This window comes from Osmerus eperlanus, chromosome 7, assembly GCF_963692335.1.
Source record: "Osmerus eperlanus chromosome 7, fOsmEpe2.1, whole genome shotgun sequence".
Taxonomy (NCBI): Eukaryota; Metazoa; Chordata; class Actinopteri; order Osmeriformes; family Osmeridae; genus Osmerus; species Osmerus eperlanus.
In genome coordinates, this window is record NC_085024.1 from 16,802,245 (window position 1) to 16,824,787 (window position 22,543).

Below are 22,543 nucleotides of genomic sequence, written 5' to 3' on the forward strand. Positions count from 1 at the left end.
CGGGATCTGAAGCACGTTCAATGTCAAACAGCATGTAAAACACAAGGCTATTCAAGGGAGAACAAGGTTGAAAAAATAAATTGCACATTGAAGTCCAACTTCTGACATAGATTGACGTGTTGGAAGATAGCCTATTAGATCAAATAATAGTTTATTGACTTTGATAACATCAAGCCATATTCACATATTTGTCTTTATCAAAGATTGTATTCAACAAACTTAGATACACATCTAGACATTAAACAATGTATATGTCAAGGATGTCGATTCGAGATGTCAAGCACAGAGCATCTGGCCTCCTGGGATTTGTGTTTTATAACTTTGACTCGGCAAAAGGTTGTTTAGGCTATCATGCATACACGTGACACACAAACAAACAGGAGGTGGACAAAACATTAGGAAAAAAGTATAAAAAAGCTGATAGATCACTCTCTCTTTCTCTCCCTCCCCCAAACTCAATTTCAAACCACACATGCTGTGGATCTTATTTTTAGATCAGATCGGGTTTCCAGTTCCTCAGCACTGAGAAGGCAACAACACAGCACGTTTTGTGACCTGGTGGGATGGACCATAGCCAGTTCAGTAAAACAGACCTATGACAGTCTTGAATCTAATTTATTTTGAAGAAATACGCAATGTCTAATGGACTGCAGTTGACTGAAAATTGCTATTTAACCATGGGAAAGGTAGGCTATTTCTCTTGGTTGGATGTTACTTTTATTAAAAACATATAATATTTTACATTATTTTTGCTAATTAATTGTAGAACCATGCTATTATAGGCTATTTATTTGGGGGATTTTCTAAGCCTTTGAGTTAAAATTGCATTTGCATACTGAGGTGATGTCCTATTGTCTCCTCTGACATGTTGTTATAGAGTAAATATGTTTAATCAATTCTACCTAAATCTTAAAAAATAATATTATTGAGTGGGCTATTTGTATTTTTTGTCCTGTTAAACCAACTATAACTGATTTATTACCAGGATTATTTACATTTAGCTTGTATGTCTTTGGCCCAGGTTCTAATAACCCTATCAATGCTGTTCCGTGTGTCAGTATTTCTTCTCCCTGCTTTAATGTCAGTACAAGGTGACCTGTCCTAAGCTCTGGCACATTCTGCATGGACTGGAAGTCACTGTGAGACAGTGGAAATGCAGAGGATCACTACATTGCAACAATTGACCAGAATTATAAAGGTGAGGTACCTGACATGTATAATGAAAATGAAGTCATTATTGTATAATGTAATTATATATATAATTTTACTGTAAAATAGCAATGCCGTCCAGGGTCCAATGTCATTTGCAAAACCTGTTAAAAACTGGATATGCCATGGTCACAGTTTTTATTAGTTTGATCAAAAGCAGCTCTCTTCATATTAACACAGTATGTAAATTGTCATTTTCACATATACAGTCCATTAAAATGATAGATTATTGACGATTTTTATCTGATGATTTCGACCAATAGATTATCCAGCTCCAGTACCAAGTCACCTCTAATTGGTTTACATTTCTGCCCATCTTTAGAACCCGTTATTTTTTCCAGACTGTACCACAAAGTTCTTTAACAGGGGTTCCTAGTCTATGGCACCACTTTAGCTACCCAAGTTACGTACCATTGTTGATATTTAAACCTATATGTAACAAAGGAGGCGAATAAATAAATATGTATACATATATAAACACATTTAAAATAAAACTTGGAATATTTAATACCATTACATTCCGGTTCCATATTTCGGTGACCCTCCCGTCTAAACTTATTTTGCGACTGCGTTGTTGATTCCGTTGTACGATAGTACATCAACAAAAAAAAGTTATTGTTGGTCGCCTAGACGGTGGCTAAATTCTAAAATTAGCCAACCAGCCAGCTATTCATGGCTAGATCGATATATTTGAACAATAAACATATTTGACATAGTTCGACATACATTACTTTAATGATAGTGGTAGTCATCCGTCTTGGGGGGTAGGCTAATGCTGGGAACCTGTGCTGTATTGAGCCGCTACAGTACGCTTCGATAGATTAGATAACTAGAGCTAGTACAGCTAGTCTAGCCTCTTTTTGCAAGTAAATAGGATGCTGATGTGTTCCTGTGAAAAAGGGGATTTTATCGTTACATCTCGCACCGTCACTCGGCTTGTTTGCGAAGCCGAGCAGGACATTCGGAATGGGGGAAATTCATCAAATGGGAGGTAGGAACTGAAATATACAGCTAGCTAATGCTAGCTAACAACTCAGACGCTTGTTTCTGAAGCTATGGCAAAACCAGTCATGATTTGTACATCTTTAGTAGCCAAGCTCTAGCTACTAGACTAGCATTATTTTTGGTAAGTAAAAGAGTAAGTAAAGGGTACTGTAAAAACCCTTCTTCTAGCATAGGCTATGTTGTTTGTCTATATGTTTTAATTCAAAATTGAGGATAATGGCTACATCCAGTTTATTTTGGTGACAGCTGACATGCATTAGCCTATCCGCAACAGATACACTCAAAATATAATTTCAATTGACCGTCGGATAGTTGATGTATTGTAAACCCGCATGCAATTTATTAGATGGTTTTTAATCCTTTTTTATAGCTAGTTTACGATGTGGCTGTGTGAAAACAGAAAGCCAGAGGAGGAAAGGTCTGACCTGGATTACGATAGATTACCTTGAGTAAACAAGGCCATGCCAAGATTGCTCTTGTTCAAACAGATGAGTAAATACTTACTGTAGTCGCTGTCAATCCTGAATGCCCTTTGTTTTAGGCTTCAGTGGTACCCGCATTGGAATTTGTTTACATTGGAGTTCTCCCTCCATGGTCACGCACTAGCTAGTGAGTTAGAACTAGCCACTATTTGACATTTGTTACATATCTTCACCTCATCAAATCAAGCTTCAGAATGCATGTGCACTTTGGGCTAAATCCAGGGGTTCCGCTTGATTGTCTTCCAGTAAATCAATGTGGTGTTGTAAATAACGGATGATTCGATTTAAGCATGCAAATAGCATGCAGTGAATTGTAATTCCACTGAATCCACACTATGAAATTGGACTGTTATCCCAGGCTCTCAAATGAACTTTATCTGTAGTTTCCACCTAGGCCTACCTTAGGGCACTATATATTAAATCAATTCAGATATGAGAAACAGAGCCTCCAAATCTTACCTGAACTTTCACGCTTTACCCCAGCTCGAGTTTGATTGACAATGGTTTTTAATATTTCAGGAACAGGATTGCTGGAACATAATTGTCTGGAAATTAGTGGGTAACTCCGAAAATCTGAAATTGGTATTCCAGTTAGCAGTTAACGGTCAGTGTTGCTAAACAACTCGCTGCGGGACTCATTCGCTTTCACAACATGTTCATAGGGACAAAACGTTTTTCTTTTCCTTTCTTTTTAACCTATTGTACCTTTTAAAGGTTACTGTAGGTTAAAATACATTTTTTATTACACCCAATTACAACTGTAAACATTTTGCTTGTGACTCCTGCAATGAATGAATGACAGAAGAAACATGTATCGTGAAATATTCCAGGAAACCTTTGGGAAATGTTCCAGAAATGTTCTACCCATATAGTTCTACCCATGGTGGCATTGTTCATGTCCCTTGCAATCTTATTTATGGTTTGCAAGATAGGCGTTATGTAGCCTATACATTACTGTCAGTAATAGTGTTCTATCACAGGGGTTCCCAAACATATCAGCCCACGACCCCTAAAATAATGGTGCCAGTGACTCGCGACCCCAGCATGGCTAAAATATGCTATTTCTAATTGTTTTAAAATGTTCCTTGATTTCTGGAAATCATCTCGCGACCCCCCCCGGGGGGGTCCCGACCCCTACTTTGGGAACCACTGTTCTATCATATAATGTTTTTTTCTTGGAAGTATTTGGAAGGATGTCATCATTTTTGCCATGTAGCACTGTGACCTAGAGGTCAAACGGAATACTGTTTTAATATCAAAAGGGAGCTAAAGCTGCAAAATCCAAATTAACAAGTCATGCAAATGAACAGTTGAACTTCTATAAATACCTGTATATTTATCTGACTATATAACATCTGCTTTAAAATGTCTGTGATTGCCTGTGAGCCAGCAACTGGTCTTTATGAGAGTGTCAGACAACAGAAGACTTCCCAAAATATCTAGCCTTAGTGGAATGTTTAATTTTAAATGTTTTAATGTAGGCAGTGTCCTGAAAGAGGCCCTTTTATATGTGGTTAGTCAGGGAGAACGAGAACTATTGATGAGTAAAGGCTTTATTCTTTCCAGCCATATCTCTTCTGTTCAACTTTTGCAGTAATGAAACTGAAGCACTGTTTAGGCCTACACTGCAACAAAAAAAGAACGGGCAGAGACACGAGTTTAGAGAAGACTCTAAACTAAGTGAAATGTGCAGAGGACAAAACCGCAGGCAACGGATGAAGAGAACAGTATTTCCAGAAAGCAGGTTAACTGTCAAATATTTCTCAAAAGAAGGACATTTTAGAGAGTGAAGATGACATTTTCCCCCCTACTACAACCGTATATGTTACTGCTGCATCACTATAGTGAAGTGGTTAGATGAGACATCAGCTGATAAAGTATAAAAACATTTTTGGGGGGCATAAACAAGACTGTAGAATTGAATTTAGGAAACGCTGATGGAACTTTGGACCTTGACCAAAAGCAGTGAAGAGAAGTTGTTGGCTGATGGGAACATCTTATACCAACATTCTCCCTGGAACTGGAGCTGTTACCCTGACTGGAACCTCCAACCAATTTCTCTCTAAAGGCCCTCTTAATCAGGATTTGAGATGACAAACGGGTGGCTAGAGCTTTAAGAATGATAATGATGTTGTCTTCAGTGGGACCAAAAGCTAGCACAATGACGCATCCCATCCCTACACTGACTGTTCTCCCCCCATCCTCTGACACTGAGTCCTGGTCCCGCTCACCAAGCCCACGACCCCCCAGACGTCATCACCAGCAACGCCCCCACCGTATTAGGACCTCCACCAAGTTGAGAAGCAATAAAGAGAAACAACAGGTGGACTTATATGAACAGCAGTTGGTGAAAACACAGGTAGAAGAAGAGGAGCAGGATGGGGGTCAGAATAAGAATGCTAAACAGAGAAGTCCCTTACCTTCCCCTTCTCAAGCCCGGCACAAGGAGAGGGAGGAGTTTGCTAAAGATGGACCCTCACACGGTCAACTTTTGCCACCATCTCGCTCGTCTTGGTCGCGTAGCTCATCGACCAGCCAGCACTCCCGCTGGTCCCTCCGGAGTCTGCTGAGTAGGGACTCTGACGGGGACAGTTGCAGGTTAGTGCCATTCTCCCCCTCCAAGGCTTAGTAATGTCTCCACATGGCATATTTTGCGAAGAATGTTTTAGATTTGTGAGGCTGTCTGGATAGCCTCAAATCTTACACTCCTTCCAGATCTCAGAGTTGGTCAGTTCCCAGAAAGGTCTCACAACCTTGAAACCTTTATTTTTTTAAAGGAGTGCAATATGGTGAGACATTGAGTCTGGTAACTTTTCAGATTGTCAGTATGGAACCAGCGTGGCCAGATCTTATTGGAAGAGTTGCAGAGTTACTTTTATAAGGACTACTGTAGTCTCATCTCAATGGACCAACTGACACATTTTCAGATCTGGATGGAACTCAGACTTTTGCTTGTCTACACAGACAAACTTATCAGATCCAGTTAAGAAGTACAAATCTTCTTAGACTGTCTGTGTAGGTCAGGCTTAAGTCTGTTCGCTGCTTGGGTAAATAGTGATCATCCACAGACTACATGTATTACATCTCCGTGATCACACTAGTATGTTAGACAAGTTTATCATCAACAAAGGGTGTACCAGTCAGTAGCAGGAGTCTTTAAAAGGGGGCAGATATCTTTTAAAGGTTTTAGTTAGTTTACATTTCCATAAATCGCTCAGAATCTTAATGACAAACATTACTATCAATAAACTTGCTTATAAGACTAATGCTAGTTCAGTGGCTATCTAGCTAATTGTGAATTACTTACTGGATTGCACAATAACAGGACAAAATGGGGAAGTGATTTTAATACTTGTCCAACAGGAAAGCCTTTAAATAATTTGTTGTACTTCACTTTCATTTTCAGTAATGGCAGTTTAAAACAGTCAGACAAGATGACCATTAGGTAAACACAGAACCCTGGCGAGATGATCATGTTAAAATCGAATTAGTCGGAGTTGATTATGTTGGGTATGCATGCTTGTGGGGTCATGCATGGCTATACACAGTACAGAGATCACATTTCAGATATACCTGTACAAAAGCATTTTTCTTGTGTTGTAATAGATATTACTCTGTTCTGACGACATAACAGCCTACACTCTGATGAATAAATAGAATATTACTAGTGGATAGATGGAGTGGAGCTTGGTTGCAAAACAAAAGGCTGATATCCAAAAGTACTTGGAAAAATATTGAGCAGTATTACAAGCATAGCCTAGCCATTCATAAGGAGCAAGAGACTCGATTTATACACCACACATTCTGCTTATGATGCATGACATCACTGCTGGCCAATAGGAGGCCTTGTTTTGGCTGGTGATGTCATCTCTGTCCAATGGATGTGGGTCTCTGTTGGTGCTGCAGTATGGGCCTGTCAAAGGGCTATCTGGGAAGCGAGAGGGGCCTTTTCCTATCCTCTGCATGAACAGCTGTAGCTTTGTTCTTGTCATTTACCCACCAGTTTATTGACCCAGTTTTCTATATTCTTTAATGAAGCATTGATTATTTACTTATTTGAATACTTTTATATAATAGACAAATTGCATACATTTTAAATGCTGTTTTAGATTGTGTATTCACTAAGTGGTAGAATTTAGAAGGGATTTACAGTTGTGGCTTGTAAAGACTGTTAATGCACTTCATAAAGTTAGCCTTTTTTAGAAGGTCATTTTTGAGGCTGTGTTAAGGCTATATAAATTACCAATCTTACAGTACATAATCTCTTCAAGCTCTACAACTATAAAGGCTTTGCATCTTAACAAATCTATCATCAGAACATTGCTCTTTGACTGATTTAATAACTATAAAATGTTATTTTCTGGGTTTTAAAAAAAAAATCATGTTTTTAGAAAGTCCATGTCTGAGAACCCATCTCCCTTCTTACGAGAGAATTTTGATTATGACAAACATTAAATGACCATGCCAAAGTAAGCCTAATCTACAATAGACACAGACCTTTCCTCTGTCATTGTAGGGGTGACTGGGGTAATTTGTAGCCTACCCATTGATGCAAGGAAACACAAAGAAAATGTAAGTTTAACCATATTTTTGGAAGGAAACTATTTCATACAATTAATCGGGGCTATTGGGGTAGCGTACAGTCCCACAGATGGGGTGAGGATGGTCGACTATTAAACCTGAGGAGACTGATCATTGGGTCAGTGACTGAAAGGGTCAGCAGCGGTGGCTTATGGGGTAGGTAGAAAATACACTGATTGTATAGAAGGGAGGTGTTCCAAGGCTATTTTACTCTACAGACCACACAATGCAGCTCAATATTCCTGACTGCAGCCATGCTTGCTTGGTATTTCATTGTTATTTGTTTATCAGAGAACATTCTGTATTCACCTGGCTGACTGATACCCGACTGATCTATTTTCATAATTTTTCTGACTTGATGGTCTGTATTGCCATTGTGTGCAAACTGTCTTGAAAATGTCTGTAGCTGTTTGGGGGGTTTGCAAACTCAGTTAACGTGGCCTATAGATTAGATAAGTGAAGTAATCAATCCAGGCACAGGTCCTGGCTTCAGCAGAATGCTCACCTCGAAAATGTGCTGTGTGCAGACCTACAGCACTACTCTCTTAATGAGCTCAAAGACTTGTGATCTCTTTATAGCGATTTGCCATCCCTCCCATTTTAAAAGGATGTATTTTTCTATTTGGAACAATAATGTATTACAATTTGCCCTTCATATACTGACTGAAAAAACGGATAGTTAATTTATCCTTTCTTTATTAGTGTGCTCTTTCTCAATATATTTTGTCATTCCATTTTGCTTCACGGTTGCAGAGATTATGGCTGCCATTCCTGATCCTCAGAAAAACAGATTAAAGGGATAGAGAGAAATAGGGGAGATGTTGGACTGCCTGAGCCCAGTGTGGATTACAGTAGACCCTAGCTTCAAATTCAGAGTTCTGGTCAGGTACATTTTGAGGGTGGCTCCTCTATGCTGTAAACTTGGGCCAAGGTAGCCTAATACCGGTCCATGTAGATTAACCATGAGGTTCAGTTCAACGATAGCAGTTTCAGTAGCCTATGTGGTAGGTATCTCGCGCGGTGCCCCCTCCCTCCCCCCCGCCCCCCCCACCCCCCTTTACGCAGGGATTATGGGCGCAGCAACGTCAATTGAATATGTAACCCCTTGCGTTAGTCGGGTACATGGCTGCGTAAAGTAGTTCTCTGTGATGGAAAGCTAAATCTGGCAGTGAGTTTTGGACGTGATTCCATTCGCAGATAATTTTTCAATCCAAACGAAACAGACATCAGAAGAACGGACAGTGAAGCGTCTGCTGGCTCACTGCACTGAACACAATCCCGGTGCCATATTGACACAGTAAACAAGCGTGTACGACATCAGGTTAAAAGCGAACACCTCATCATATGTTCGAGTAAGTGATTATGATTCTTAAATACTGTTAACGTGTTGACTGTCAATAAGTAACGTGGAAATACATTTAATGGGCGGTCAAGTCATTCGTCAATCTTCTGTTTACTTATTTCTTTGTGCGTTCGGTATGGTTAAAGCCAATATATGGTAGCCTATCCCTAATCCTACGGGAAAATTAGATGGTTGGAACTGTGATTGGGATGCACAATCAGGACGGGGTCTGGAACATGTACATACTTCTGGGTTGCTGGTGCTCTGTCGGTTCATCATATTATTCAGTCGGCCATAACAGAGCCTTAACGCCCATATCATTTCCTCAGAAAGACCATCGTCCATGTCTTTGTTGATCACATCCTGCTCTCAGGTAGATTGCAAGCATCACCTGCCATTACCTATGTGTAATGCCTTATTCTACCTTTTTTGTGTCGCTTGTAAAACGAGTTGTCCCGCTGTTATTTATTGATTTTTCTTCATTATTTTAACTCACGCCATGTCTTGATGCCTTTGCGCTTTATGCCAGACTGCTGTAGCCTAAGAATAAACGTAACATGTTGCCTTTCTAAATGTTTCAAGCTAGAGTGGAGGATTTAGTTGGAAACACACTGACACAGATTCTAACGGGTACGCGAGGATTCTTCGTGAGTGGCCACAACAAGCTTGTTAACGGTGTCTTTGAAGGAGGTCATCTCTACTGTAATCTCCTTGGAGGTAGTCTTGGTGCTCGATGTCATGCAATGGTGCGTCAAGTTCTACTGCACTTAGTTGATGATTTGAGTTTTTACTTATTATTATTTTATATGTATGCATATATATTTATTTAAATTTGATTTTTTACAATTTTTTGCTGCTTTATTGCCGATATTCTTGACCACTGCCTCTGACTCCGTATTAAGATTCACAACTTTTAGTCTGGAGTTACTACTCTTTCTACTCCACGTGTTGTTACTAATGCCAATTTTGCTTAAGAAACTAGAGATGGTCAAGGAGATGGAAAGTAAAAGAGAATAAGACAGTAAAGTAAGAAGCAACTACAGTAATAAGCCAGCATTTGAATGTTCATGGGTAAACATTTTTAAGCAAAATTGCAAAACAAGATGTATGAAGATAAAATATCTAAAAAACCCGGTAGGTCCATATGCAGTGTCAGAGCAACGGCTACTTCCATTTGTGTGATTTTAAAATTGCACATTTAAAAATGTGTTTTAGTTAAGTGTACCTTACAGTAAATCAGTATGCTTTAAAGAGTTTGGTGTTCAATTGCCAATTCCTGGTTTGTATGGAGTTGGAACTGTTGTAATCAACAATAATTCACTGGGAAATTGACACATACTGTATTTTACAAGTCATATGCTAAACATTTACCTTATTATAAGCATGAGCATAATGCATGTGCTCCTTGGGCTGAATGTGGTATTATGTAATTGTCCTTCTGTAGTGGGAAGGATGTTAAGAACTTACTGTACATGTAATTGAAAAAAGAACAGTTCATGTGAAGGAAGCATGCACAGTGTGAAGCATGCATAATTCCTAGTAAATGGATTTGCAAACTAGGCTATTAGATTACCTTAGTGTATTTTCCATGTAAATAAATGTCATGATAAATAAGATACTTTATTGTATTTTGCCCTTTCTCTTCTCTCTCCTCCTCTCCTTAGTACAGCCAGTAACTCTCCTCGCAGCACCCCCGGCAGCTCCCCCTCTCTGCGACGGAGAGTCTTGGGTGGTGGCAAAACCAACGAAGCAGGTGAAGGTGGGGGGGAGCGCAGTGGTGGGGGAGGAGGAGGAAGTGGGGGGTTGGACAGTCCACAGACCCCTGCTCCTTCTGCCTCCTCCCTTACTTCTGCCTACCCCCTTGCATCTCGCCACTTTAGCCGCAATGCTAAGGTACAGAGCCAGAGCTTAATAGCAACTATTCAAATATTGGTCTGGTGATGCTCTGGTAGCATTTCCTGTCATAGTAGTTGTTTGCAGCCCCACTAACTGCCGCAATGTTAAGTGTTGATTGTGTGGTCATTAATGGAGTGTTGTGTTTGATAGTAGCTAAAACTTTGAAGAATACCTGATGAAACAATGATGATGAGACATTGACAGAAATTCTTGCTAGGCAGCTCCAGGCTTAGATATAGCCTGATAGTTTACCAACAGTTTGAGTGCAGAGGTCACATTCAAGTATCAATTTGCTGTATGTGTAGCCTATGTAAAGATTCTCCCTTTACTAGACTGTTATAAAAAAAAATCAAATACAAGGTTTTGATGCTGTTCATCATTAGTCATGTGCTGTTCTCTCATTTTCAGAAAATGCAGAGCTGGTACAATGTAAGTATTCAATATAGCCCTCATTAGATGGTTGTACACATTTTTTTCTGCTGGTGGCACTCTGTAGAGAGAGTAAAACAGTTTGAAACGATAAAATAGGGTCAGTCAATGTTTAGAACAGAGTTTATGTGTCCTATGTCTTGCTCCCCTTTACACAGATTTTTTTTTGCCACAACTCTAGTCCTGACTGTGCTGCATTTTAGAATCAAACTTTCTCTAATGCCTTCATTTATGACGTTTTTTTATTTATTTAATTTTTAACAACTACAAAAAGCCAGTCAGTTTTAGCTTTCGAGTAATGAAAAAGTTATCTCAGTTTTTTAATGCTATTTTTTTTATCTCTACTTTCCTCCCTCTTTTTCACAGGTTCTCAGTCCCACTTACAAACAACGGAACGAGGATTTCCGTAAGCTCTTCAAGAAACTTCCAGAGACTGAGAGACTCATAGTGGGTAAGTCATACAAGACTGTGCGTGTGAGGTGGCAACTCTTTTTTTCCCCATCTTTCATTTGTACCTGTAACAATGGTTTGGTGTCAGATGGAAACAACGGATGTTTACAGCCTTCTCTTCCTCCACAGACTACTCGTGTGCACTGCAGAAGGACATCTTGCTCCAGGGCCGTCTTTACCTGTCTGAAAACTGGCTCTGCTTCTACAGCAATATCTTTCGCTGGGAGACCACTGTGAGTCATACATACACAGTATAGTGTATATGCCAACCCAATTGCACACTTTACTTTAGATGTAGGACATTATTTACAGTAAAGTGTACAGTACACAGTTGGGCAGTACACAGAGTGTACTGCTCTTTCCATGAAATATCTAGATATTCTAGCTTGGCCCAAAATACTGGGTGCCCCATCATTGATATGTCCTGACATTCTGACTTAATTCTTAGAAATTGTAACTTTTTTTCTCAGAATATAAAAAAACAGTTGGCCCCTAAGACACTTCTTTACTAAGTGCACCTTGTTCCAGACATGTTGAAGGGAATTTCTACCAACAAGAAACAGAGCAGCTAGAAGTAGATTTCAACAAGGTTCATCAAGTAGGCAAGTTTAATCATGTAGGCAAGTAGGCTGACTGCACAGTGTTGAATCCTTTCAAATACCATGTCTCAGTTGTTGTTTTTTACCGTTGTTTGCGACACATGACCTCTTGTAAACTATGTGAAAAACTCATGCTGGGTGTGTAAACTGTGAATGGAATGCCACATTCTTATTTTTAAATGTACATGACCCAGGGATAGTGATGCTGATTATGCAAACATTCTCTAGCTATCTATCCGACATTCCCTGGCCCAACACGATTTTCGCTAAATAAACAAGCCTGTGCGTGTTGACCTGCTGCACATTTCTATTTCACATGCACAAAGATAAAAGAAAATGTAGATACTACTTGTGTCCAAAACATGCATTGCTTTTGCCAAGAAGGAAATGTGTGTTAAAATAGAAATGAATGATCTCTATTTGTCATAGGTGTAACCTATGACTGTATTCTATAGAAATATACAACATCAAACACCAAATCATTTATTTGTTACAACACTTCCGTTATTTATTCAAGATACACTAATTGCATTAGTTTCATAACGCTAATTGAACTTATGTCATTGATTTGCTGTACTGTATAATGCACTGCTGTCATTGAGGAGTTGTCTTTGCACTGTAGTAGTCAGGAGTCTGTACCTGGTGGTTGCGATAATGTGGCTAGCAAAGACAAGACTGTTCCTTGACCACCAAAATACTCTGAGAACTATGCAGTTCTAATCCTTGATCTTCTGCTGTACTTTCTCTCTTTTGGTATTTTAGATCACCATCCTGCTGAAGGACGTGACGACCCTGACCAAGGAGAAAACTGCCAAGCTCATCCCCAATGCCATCCAGATCAGCACTGATCACGATAAAGTGAGTTTCCGGAGACTCAGCTTTTTACTTGCTATATTTTTGTGGGGTTTTACCTTGAGAAATCATCAAATTTCATGTGAGAAAAATGTCACAGCGATATGACAGTTGTGGGAAGATGTAAAAAAATAAATAATAATATATATATATATATATATAACTTTGATTATGTTGTAATACCATGTACAACAAGTATGCTGCTTGGACAAAATATAATCAAAAGAATACTCTTTCTCTCCTTTTCTGACTTCTTCATGACTCTTCTGTCACTCTGTCATTGTCTTAGCACTTCTTCACTTCTTTCGGGGCGAGGGATCGCAGCTACATGATGATTTTCAGGCTGTGGCAGAATGCACTAATGGACAAGGTAACACCTTTACATTCTCGTTTGTGTGTGTAATAAATATGAGTCTAATTCCAAGTCAGTAACCAGTAAACCCTTCATGACTCAACTATGTGTTCTATTGTGTGCGAGTAATTAAGAGCAGAATCGAGTCCACAGCTGAAGTCTCATCCAGACACATTAGATAAGACTTCAGGCCATTCAAAGTGTTTCTACTTTGTAGTATCATCTCAGATGAATGACAGATAGTAAGAAACATAGTTGGGTGATGTAAGATAGTCAATCATTTTTATTTGGCTTTGTCACAGGTTCAGTGTTTGTGACATTTTTAATTTGTGTCTGTAGCCCCTTTCGCCAAAGGAGCTGTGGCATATAGTTCACCAGTGTTATGGAACAGAGCTGGGCCTCACAAGTGAAGATGATGACTATGTCGCACCCACCACTGAACACATGAACGGCCTATTGTGAGTCAGTACTATAAGTGTGTTGTGTGTGTGTAAGTGGCATGTTATTGAACATGTTATTTTAATTTGATTACATTTGTGTGTTGATTTTATTGTCCTAAGTGCTGATGATCCTTCAAAATAAACTTATTTAATGCATTCATCTAGTTTAGTCTCTCTCTGTTCACTGTTCATCTCTTTGGTCACTTTTACTTTTATTTCCGCTCCCTCCCTTGTTCTCCCTGATCACTTTCTTTTTCTTTTTCTACTTTACCCACCTCTCATAATCTTCTCCCACCCCCCCAACTCTGGACCCATCCTTAACTCTGTACCCATCCTTTTGTCTCTCCCACAGGCCAGGAGATGAGTCTGTCTCAGACCTTTTGGATCTTGGCTCTGTAGCTATGCCCTCCCTGGGTAGCTCTCCCCCCTCCCTGGTGCCCTGTGAGGCTGCCATCCCGCTTTTGGCCAGTGCTGGGGGCTCCTTCCCCCCTAGTATGGTCTCTCCCTGTCTGCCTTTGGAGCTCCCCCTCTTGGCAGGGCGCCAGTTGAGCGCAGACCCCCTGGAGCCATATCCCCCCAGTTCTCAAAGCTCGCTTCCCCCCACCCACACAAGCTCTGCCCCCACCTCTACCACCACCTCTTTTGTAAGTTGCACACACATAAATGCATACACACACACGAGTGTTGCCTAATGTGTCTCATCCTGTAAGAAAAATACACCCGTAACTAGTGATGTGTCTCAAACATGCATTGTTATTTACTGTAAATCACTGTCAGTTTTGATTGATGAAAATCACGCTGTGTTGAGTATGTAGATGTGTTACATATGTTCTAACAAACTATGTAATACAATATCACCAGTTTACGATTACTGCAGTTAAGATTGGTGTCATTTCCCTAGCAACCATGTGGTAATGAATTATGCTTCTTTATCCTCAGAATGTGGAGGAGGGTGGGGACAGCTTGTCCGAGTCGACCAATCACATGTTGCCCCCTTCAGCCACCAGTCTGGGAAACCTCTCGTCATTGGACATCACTAATGACGAGGAACTTCCCACTGACCCTAGCAACTCTTCTGACACACAGGAAGAAAGTGAGTGTCTGTCTGTCCCACAAATCAGTTAAGTTCCATAGAAACACACTGATTTTGTTTTCAGACTATGAAAACATGGGAGATCAAATGAATTCCTCACCATCCCCCCTTGGGGTTGGTCTCAACTTACCTATCTTCCTTTTGTAGATCAGTGAAGTGTCTGTTGTCAGTTTAGACTACTGATATTTGAAACACATACAGTATAGACCAGACATAGCTTACATAACCTTATATGGGTACAGCTTAGTTGTAAAGCATTTGACTGCAGATTAAGATTCAAAGATTCAAATCTCCCCTCTATGTTGCTTTGGATCAAAGCATCTGCTAAAGGAATGCATTATTAAACATTACAAAATAGCCTTGATATATAAGACCATTATCCATAATGTGGTCTTGACCTCAACCAAAGTTGTGTTCATGATGTTTCTGCTATCTCATTTATGGTATGAGACAACTGGTTAAGTTTCATTGCGGAGACAGGGTTCAGAAGGGTTCCGTTTCAAGTCAAATCTTGAGAGTTTGTTAGGACAACTGTCTGTATTAGCTGATGATTCCAACCCCTTCCTGTTCATGCTCAGGTGAGGTGGAGTCGTTCTGTGCTGACCTGAGCGGGCGGCTGCACATCAACAGGGCAGTGCACATCAGTGTAGACAAGCTCCACGACCTGCTCTTCTCCGCCGATACACACTTCATCCAGCACCTTTTTTCCCAGCGCCATTTCACAGGTCTGTATTGCAAACACACACAGGCCTGGTAAAGCTTCTCTCTGCAATCGAGACTATTTAGGCATCACCTCTTCCTTTCTCCTTTCTTTCCCACACCTTTGTCTTTCAAAGTTACGTTGTAATACTGACATTGTAACACTGGGGGTGCAAATATATGTACAAACTGAACTTGAGCACGTTTTGCTATAAAGTCATACAATGTATTGAAAACATGTAGGTTACTGCTTTTCCTGTCGTCGTCCCCCCCCACCACCTTTCCCATCCTCAATATTATTCTAGTCCAAGTCTCAAACATCAGACTTTAGAAAAATGTAAATGACTTTACAATTCAAATTAGCTAGCTACTTTAACCAGTTAGATTTGTATATTCAATGCTTTACCTTCCCTACGTAGTGAGTGACATATATATATATATAAGGAAAAGAAGGCATTCCATTCATAGTTCACACACCCTTCATGAATGGGTCGCACAGTTGACTACTAGTGCATTAGTGTATTAGCAACCTCACATTAACTAATTCATGTGAACACTGAAGGCAAGACAATGATGCTTGATTTGATAAATTCTATCGAAGGAAGTTCTAACCCAGAATTTAAAAGCTGCCAGTTGATACTGCTGTTCATTCATCCTGTCCAGCATAGGAAGCTGAAATGCCCATTGCATTAAGGAATTAAACTTCTGTTATTGGGAGCAATGAGCTTTTAACTAAAACAATAACATGACCTGGTCATGTTCAGTTCCTCTTTCCTTCCTTGACTAACAAACACAATCTTGAACAGCACTCCACATTCACAGTAAATCAAACTATACTAAATTATACTATATAGGAAGGTATGCTAAATACGTCCTGTCCGGACACTAACAATCCTAAAGTTATCAAAGGAGTTAGTTTTGAGGATTTCAAAGGATCAATTTAGTTTTGTGCAGTCTGCTTACTTACTGAACACCCTTGATCAGCATTTAGCTGCTCCATGTTATTGCTAGAAAACAAAATTATCACCAGTAGAAATTCACTTTGTCACTTACGAAAAGACATTATCTGAGAACGTAAGCCAGCATTTTTTTGCCTCCAGTGCAGAGAGTTTGTGGTCTCAAAGAACAAACTTCTGTGTTCCAAGATTAGCACTAATGAGCCACCCAGGGTATTTGTTTACGCTGTGTTAACTCTACTCTTTCCAGCCTGTATTTAGGTTTAAACCAAAATAAATGATTCCTTCCCTATTTTGTTTCCAACACTTAAACAAAATTGTTGTTTGATGAAGAGTCATTCTGAAAGCATAAAATGATGTTCTTTTTGTGCTCTCAGAGACATACTTTCTTTGTGTGAGTTTATTAATGTGGGCCAAGCCACTTGGTTGGTGGCCTCTCTGGCTGTGCCCCCTTCTAGCTTTGGGGCATTGTGTTGCGTTAACTGGGGCATTTCCACAGCGAATGCATGTTGAGTGTCTCCCTTTCTTTCTCTCCTTTCTCCTCCACCATTTCTCTAAAATGTTTGCTTTTGCGCTCTCACATCTCTCCTTCCATGTCGTTCTCATATCTGTGGGATTGTATTTATTTATTTTTGGCCTCTTCACCTTCTCTTATCAACATTTTTTTTGACTTGCTCTCTGTCTTACATCTGTTTTTCTTCCTTTGCTCACTTCCACCTTCCCCATCTCTCAGACCTGTCAGTGGGGGAGTGGCAGCAGGACATCAGCAGTGGGAACACCAGGCGGGTGCTTAGCTACACCATCGCCATCAACAACCCACTAGGACCGAAGACCGCCCCTGTGGTTGAGACCCAGGTCAGTCTGACAGCGAGGGCCATGGAGTATATTTATTCCATAGCCAATTATTCATGACCGTTAGCTTGGTCTTGTTATATAAAAACGTGTAAGTGTTAATAATTTTTGGTGGACATTTTACTAAATGATAAAGAAATGTCAATTGATGTCAGAAATCTGTACACTTTACATAACCTAACACAGTAGTTCCCATCCCTGGTCCTCAGTAAACACCTGTCCTGCATGTTTTACATGTTTCCCTGCTCCAACACACTTGATTCAAATGAATGGGTCGTTATCCAGCTCTGCAGAAGCCTGCTTATGACCATTCATTTGAATCAGGTGTGTTGGAGCAGGGAAACATCTAAAACATGCAGGGCAGGTGTTCCCTGAGGACCAGGGTTGGGAACCACTGACCTAACATATAACCTAATAACATAACCTTAATGTAATGTGTTGCCCAAAGTCAAATTTTACAATGGTAGCTTTGCCTGTGAATTTCTAATATTATTTTAAATATTATTAGTATAGCTGACAGGCAGCCTTTGCTCCCTTTCTTATGTTTCAGACATTGTATAAGAGCAGTGCACGTGGAGAGTGCTTTGTAGTTGACTCTGAGGTCATCACCTCAGGTATTCCCTACCAGGACTACTTCTACACTGTCCACAGATACTGCCTCACCTCAGTCAACAAGCACAAAAGCCGTCTCAGGTAGATAACTGAACTGTCTCTATGAAAATAATATAATCGATATTTAGATATTCAGATCATTCATCACTATTCTTCCGAAGTCCCATATTTGGAGTATTACAGTATTTCTTAAAAAAAAAAAAACTTCATTAAGCGCCTTAGGTTATTATTCACTGTGGAATTATGTTGTAAGAGTTTAATATGTTCATATAGTGTAATTGACAGATTGTACATTGTGCTGTAAAGATGTATTGATTCAGAAGTATTTGGGTTTCAGGGTGTCTTCAGATATCTGCTACAGGAAGCAGCCGTGGAGCCTAGTCAAGGCCCTGATAGAGAAGAACACCTGGAGTGGCATCGAGGAGTATTACAGACACATGGGTTAGTCAGTCACATTACTTCAAGAAACTCAAGTCCTGCTCTCCCTAGTGTTAAAATTATTCAACAAAAAGTGAATAATTTAAACTAGTTGTGTATTAACATATGAAAATACAACACTGTAAAATAACCTTGAAATGTATTATTATATTTACATTGGAGTCAAATTCCTGACAAGGGTTGGGACCTAGCTGACCAATAATTGACCTCTTTACACTGTGTTCTACTTGTTTACTTTGTGGTTCTTCCCACCGTCAGAGAGTGAGGTGTTGAAGCTGGAAACCCTCCTTCAGTCGGAAGTGACTGTCGTAACCACTGGTGAGGCGGTGGGGGCTGACGCAGCCAAGACCCCCCCGGCACTGCGCCGGCGCAAACGCACCTGCTCCAGAAGGCAGGTTGAACGAGAGAGGGAAGGAGTGAATCTTGGAGGGATTGGAGAGGAGAGGGACAGGAGAGAAGCTGGCAAGTATATATGTTGAACACTGGGGATGGAACTGAAGTGATGAAAGTCACACGCCCCAAATGATGTGTACATTACTCCACACACACTAGCTTGAAGCATTAGAACAGGCATTACCTGTTCCTCTCTGTCAAAACCCTGCATTGACATTAGAACTGAGCTTTGATATTATTTATATATGCCTGTAAAGCCATTGCTCTGGTTTGTTGTACAGGTGGACAGTATCTGAGGCTAGGAGAAATGTCACACGGAGGTGGAAACAGCGGCGTCTCCACCATTCTGCTCATCGTCAGCTTCATGTGAGTTGTAATGCATGTGTGTGTACATAAGTGTGTTTGTAATATGTGTCGATTTAACTACTACGAACTGTGGGGCTGTTTAAGTATAACATGCGATGAATTAGACCTGAGACACCACCGCTGCTAGATTATGTGATTCAAATGCAGGTACAATATCAGTTCACAAATAAGTAACTTATAAAACCACCACATTCATGCCATACCTTCTGATACGGTGTCAATGTGTAGCCTTAATGTTAGCTTTTCATTATATACTCCCTCAACCTGACTCCTTGTTTGAGCTGGTGGACTCATCATGTGATTTGGTCTTCTCTAAATACTAACGTATTCCAATTGTCTGTCTGCCTCTTTCTCTCTCTTCCTCTCTTTCTCTCTCGCTCTCAATTCTGCATTTTTTGTATGCATAGGATCTGTGTCAGGTACTGTATTGAACCAGACTCTCAATGTCTGCTTGGATGTAAAAATGTATTAGATGTTATGTAGGATCCATCATGTTTTGTAAGTAGCTTTGTCATTAAAAGCCATTTGTTTTTGTGCATCATCTACTTTATTCCTCGGCTAGTTGTCATTTCTCAATATGACATTTACCAAGCCCTTATTCCCTTGTGTTCCCTTATACTTACATTTTCATACATTATTCAGAAATCGTCTTCTCATTCTGTTATCTTTCTTCCTCTCTCCCATCATCAGTCTGGTGGTGTTAGTGGCTCTGAACATGCTGTTATTTTACAAGCTGTATGCCCTGGAGAGGGCTGCCCACACACTGGAGACATGGCATTCATACTCCCTGAGTGATAGGTAACTAGAAGATTTGATCACACTTTTTATTTGGTATGATGATGATGATGAGTTCAACATCATTAATGTATACTTCCCCCTTCCCTCCCACTAGCCCACTGCCCCAGTCTGCAGGAGAATGGGCCCAGGTGCTGCAGCTACAGAGACAGTTCCACCAGGCGCAGCTCAGCAAATGGCAACAGATACTCCAGTCCTCAGTCACCTTGCTAGACCAGGTGTGTGTGTGTGTGTGTTTTTTCAATTCTGCACTAGCCCATGAGTGGATATCAAGGCCTGTGTGTGCGCAGATGAGCTGCTCTCCAGCTGTTTGTTGGATAAATGCCTCACATTCATTTAGCTTAAAAAGTCAACACCCATGAAAACACCCATGAAACCACAAACTGTCAGAATTCGGGAACCTATAAATTGCAGTAGGTTTACAACTCATTCTCACTAGATTACGAGGCAAAGTGATTTGAAAAAGACAGGAGATTGCATTAATTAAAAAAAAAAGTTTAATACAGTATATATGTCCATGAATCTGAGCTCTCATCTATCTCCCTCAGATGAAGCAGTCATTGGAAAAGCTCCATCAAGGCATCGTCACTCCAGAGGTTCAGCAGGACGTCTCCTCAGATGCTCCCACAGACTCTTTCACCGAGCATTGAGCCTGCCTCAGCCACCCTCTCCCCTGTACCCAGAAAAGAGTCCAGTTAGTCATAGTATAGAGAAGAAAACTATGGGGGGGGAGATGTGGCATGAGGGAGAGAGTCAGTCAATCATAGACACCGTCTCACACTTTTTGGCTCTGCCCTACATTCCCTCCTTTGAACTAAAACAGAACTTGACTGAGTATATAGAAGGGGAGGTCATGTATGAACTACCTGGGTTTGGCCTGAAAGACTTGTAAAGGTATAACACATTTTTCCACAACCTTCAGGACTATAGCAATAACACGCAGTGAATGGAGAGCCAACCACGTGTACTGTCTGTCCTGGGCTACAGGAGGGAGAGTTTCCACTGTCCTCGGTCCTTGAACTCCTCACACCATACCAATCTTCAGTTTACGAACCAGCTTCCCATTGAGTTGAACTGCATTCAAAGCCAACTGACTCAACTTGAAACTAACTTAATTTCAACATGGATATTTTCTCAGTCTCAGTCCATTTCATTGTGACCCAGAGCAGGATGAACAAAAACATATTTTTTTGTATCTGGGTGGATAGCATTTACTTGGCAGTGGAGGACATACTAGTCCTGGTAGTAGTAGGTTTCCTGGCCTCAAGTTAAAGCCGTTGGCTGGGGAGTAGGTTCTCGTTTGGTGATTCCCCCCATGCCTCCAAAGACCAGGAGGATTATATCTTGTTACCAGCACTGACATGAGACAGATCCTTTCAATCTTGTTTTCCTCATCCCTCTTTCTCATTCTCTTGATTTTTCTTTTTTGTTTCAATGGGGATTTTTCTCAACATAAACTCCAAGACCACAGGAACACTCATCTTACACTCCCTCTGCAATTTTAATGTCTATTGTGTGATTGGATTGTTTGGAAAGTGAGAGAGCAAGTGCAGCATAGGACTGCATTATTTATTACTTTTGTTTTCAGAAAGTCACGTCCTGCTTGCAATAATAATAATTAAGGTTGTATTTTTTTTTTTTTTTGTGCTCTGTTACTGTTCAGCACGGACCAAGAAAGAGCAAAATGATTGTCTAAATGATGGCGATCAGAGCAATAATGACAGAACAGTGATTCTAGCACTCTTTGAATGTTAAGTAATATGTAGAGTAGTAGTAATTGTAGGGGGTGCATGCGTGTATGTGTCTATCTTGTAGCAATAGAGTCCTCAGTCAAATATTACATTTGGTATTATTTTTTATTTGTTTGTGTCTTTGTTTTGTTGTTGATCTACTTGAGTTCAAAATTCAAAATTGTATTATTGGAATAAGACTTGAACTGTTCAGAGTGACTGTAGTCTTGACCAGGTAAACGTACATGGAAACCAGTACTTTGTAGTTGAGCTGGGCTGGACTTTAAAAGGACCAACCAGAACACTAGGCCCGGATGAAGACAAAGGGAATACAGTATTATCGTTTTGTGATTCAAATGTAGATTTTCTATAGTTTTTTTTCCTTTGATATCTTTATTTTGTAGTTTTTCATTTTCTTTTAGTTTATTGAAAGGTCATCTAATTCTTGCCCATTCCTGCGTTCTATTTATCCGCTCTGACACTTTTGTCTTCTTCAATACTTCCCTTTTCCACCAGCCTAACCATCCACTTATTCTCACACTTTCCTCATTTAGCTGCCCTGCGCACTGAATACCATCTGTGGAAGTCTGGGCCTTGCTGTGCATGGTCAATAAGGAGTAATGAAAGAATGTATTATTTATTATATATATATACAGGTATATACTGTAGGTCTAGGTGGTGACAGAGGGACATTAGGTTGGTCGTGAAGGGGGGGGAAACGATGTGATTGTTCACAATGTTGTGGAGAAAAATGAAAGTTCTGAGATTTGCAACAATTGTTTGTTTGTGGTCATTGTGCATGCATCTGCGATCTTCAGATAAGGAAGCAAAAAGCACTACATTAAATCAGCTTTTTCCTTAAAGCTATCTCCTTGAGGTCCATGGGATCGCCAACAGCTTTTTTTCAATGTTAAGTTTGCATGCCGACAACTCTATGCCAAAATGAGATGCACACCAAACTAACTTGCACCT

At 40.2% G+C, this 22,543-nt stretch overlaps 1 protein-coding gene across 6 annotated transcripts; it reads left to right on the forward strand.

Annotated features, from left to right (window-relative positions):
- The first annotated feature begins 552 nt into the window (after positions 1-552).
- On the forward strand, positions 553-21,698 carry gramd1a (GRAM domain containing 1A). Of its 6 annotated transcripts, XM_062465269.1 has the most exons (22): positions 553-686; positions 1,059-1,198; positions 4,263-5,294; positions 6,103-6,141; positions 10,284-10,512; positions 10,924-10,944; positions 11,311-11,395; positions 11,524-11,627; positions 12,756-12,851; positions 13,135-13,215; positions 13,537-13,655; positions 13,990-14,281; positions 14,577-14,730; positions 15,309-15,455; positions 17,119-17,240; positions 17,788-17,930; positions 18,187-18,290; positions 18,546-18,749; positions 18,962-19,046; positions 19,737-19,844; positions 19,939-20,059; positions 20,390-21,698. In XM_062465269.1, exons 3-22 carry the CDS (start codon positions 4,816-4,818, stop codon positions 20,489-20,491), a joined length of 2,835 nt encoding a protein of 944 aa, XP_062321253.1. In that variant the 5' UTR covers positions 553-686; positions 1,059-1,198; positions 4,263-4,815; the 3' UTR covers positions 20,492-21,698. The 6 variants fall into 6 exon arrangements, with proteins under 6 accessions (XP_062321253.1, XP_062321258.1, XP_062321254.1 ...); XM_062465274.1 differs by lacking the exons at positions 4,263-5,294; positions 6,103-6,141 and having other exon boundaries at positions 555-686; positions 1,086-1,198; positions 10,289-10,512; XM_062465270.1 differs by lacking the exons at positions 553-686; positions 1,059-1,198; positions 4,263-5,294; positions 6,103-6,141 and adding an exon at positions 1,812-2,200.
- Positions 21,699-22,543: the final 845 nt, after the last annotated feature.

Coding starts and splice junctions, on each gene's coding strand:
- gramd1a (XM_062465269.1), top strand. CDS start 4,816: ATGATAATGATGTTGTCTTCAGTGGGACCAAAAGCTAGCACAATGACG. Junction 11,628..12,755: donor TCTTTCGCTGGGAGACCACT/GTGAGTCATACA, acceptor TTGGTATTTTAG/ATCACCATCCTGCTGAAGGA. Junction 12,852..13,134: donor TCAGCACTGATCACGATAAA/GTGAGTTTCCGG, acceptor TCATTGTCTTAG/CACTTCTTCACTTCTTTCGG.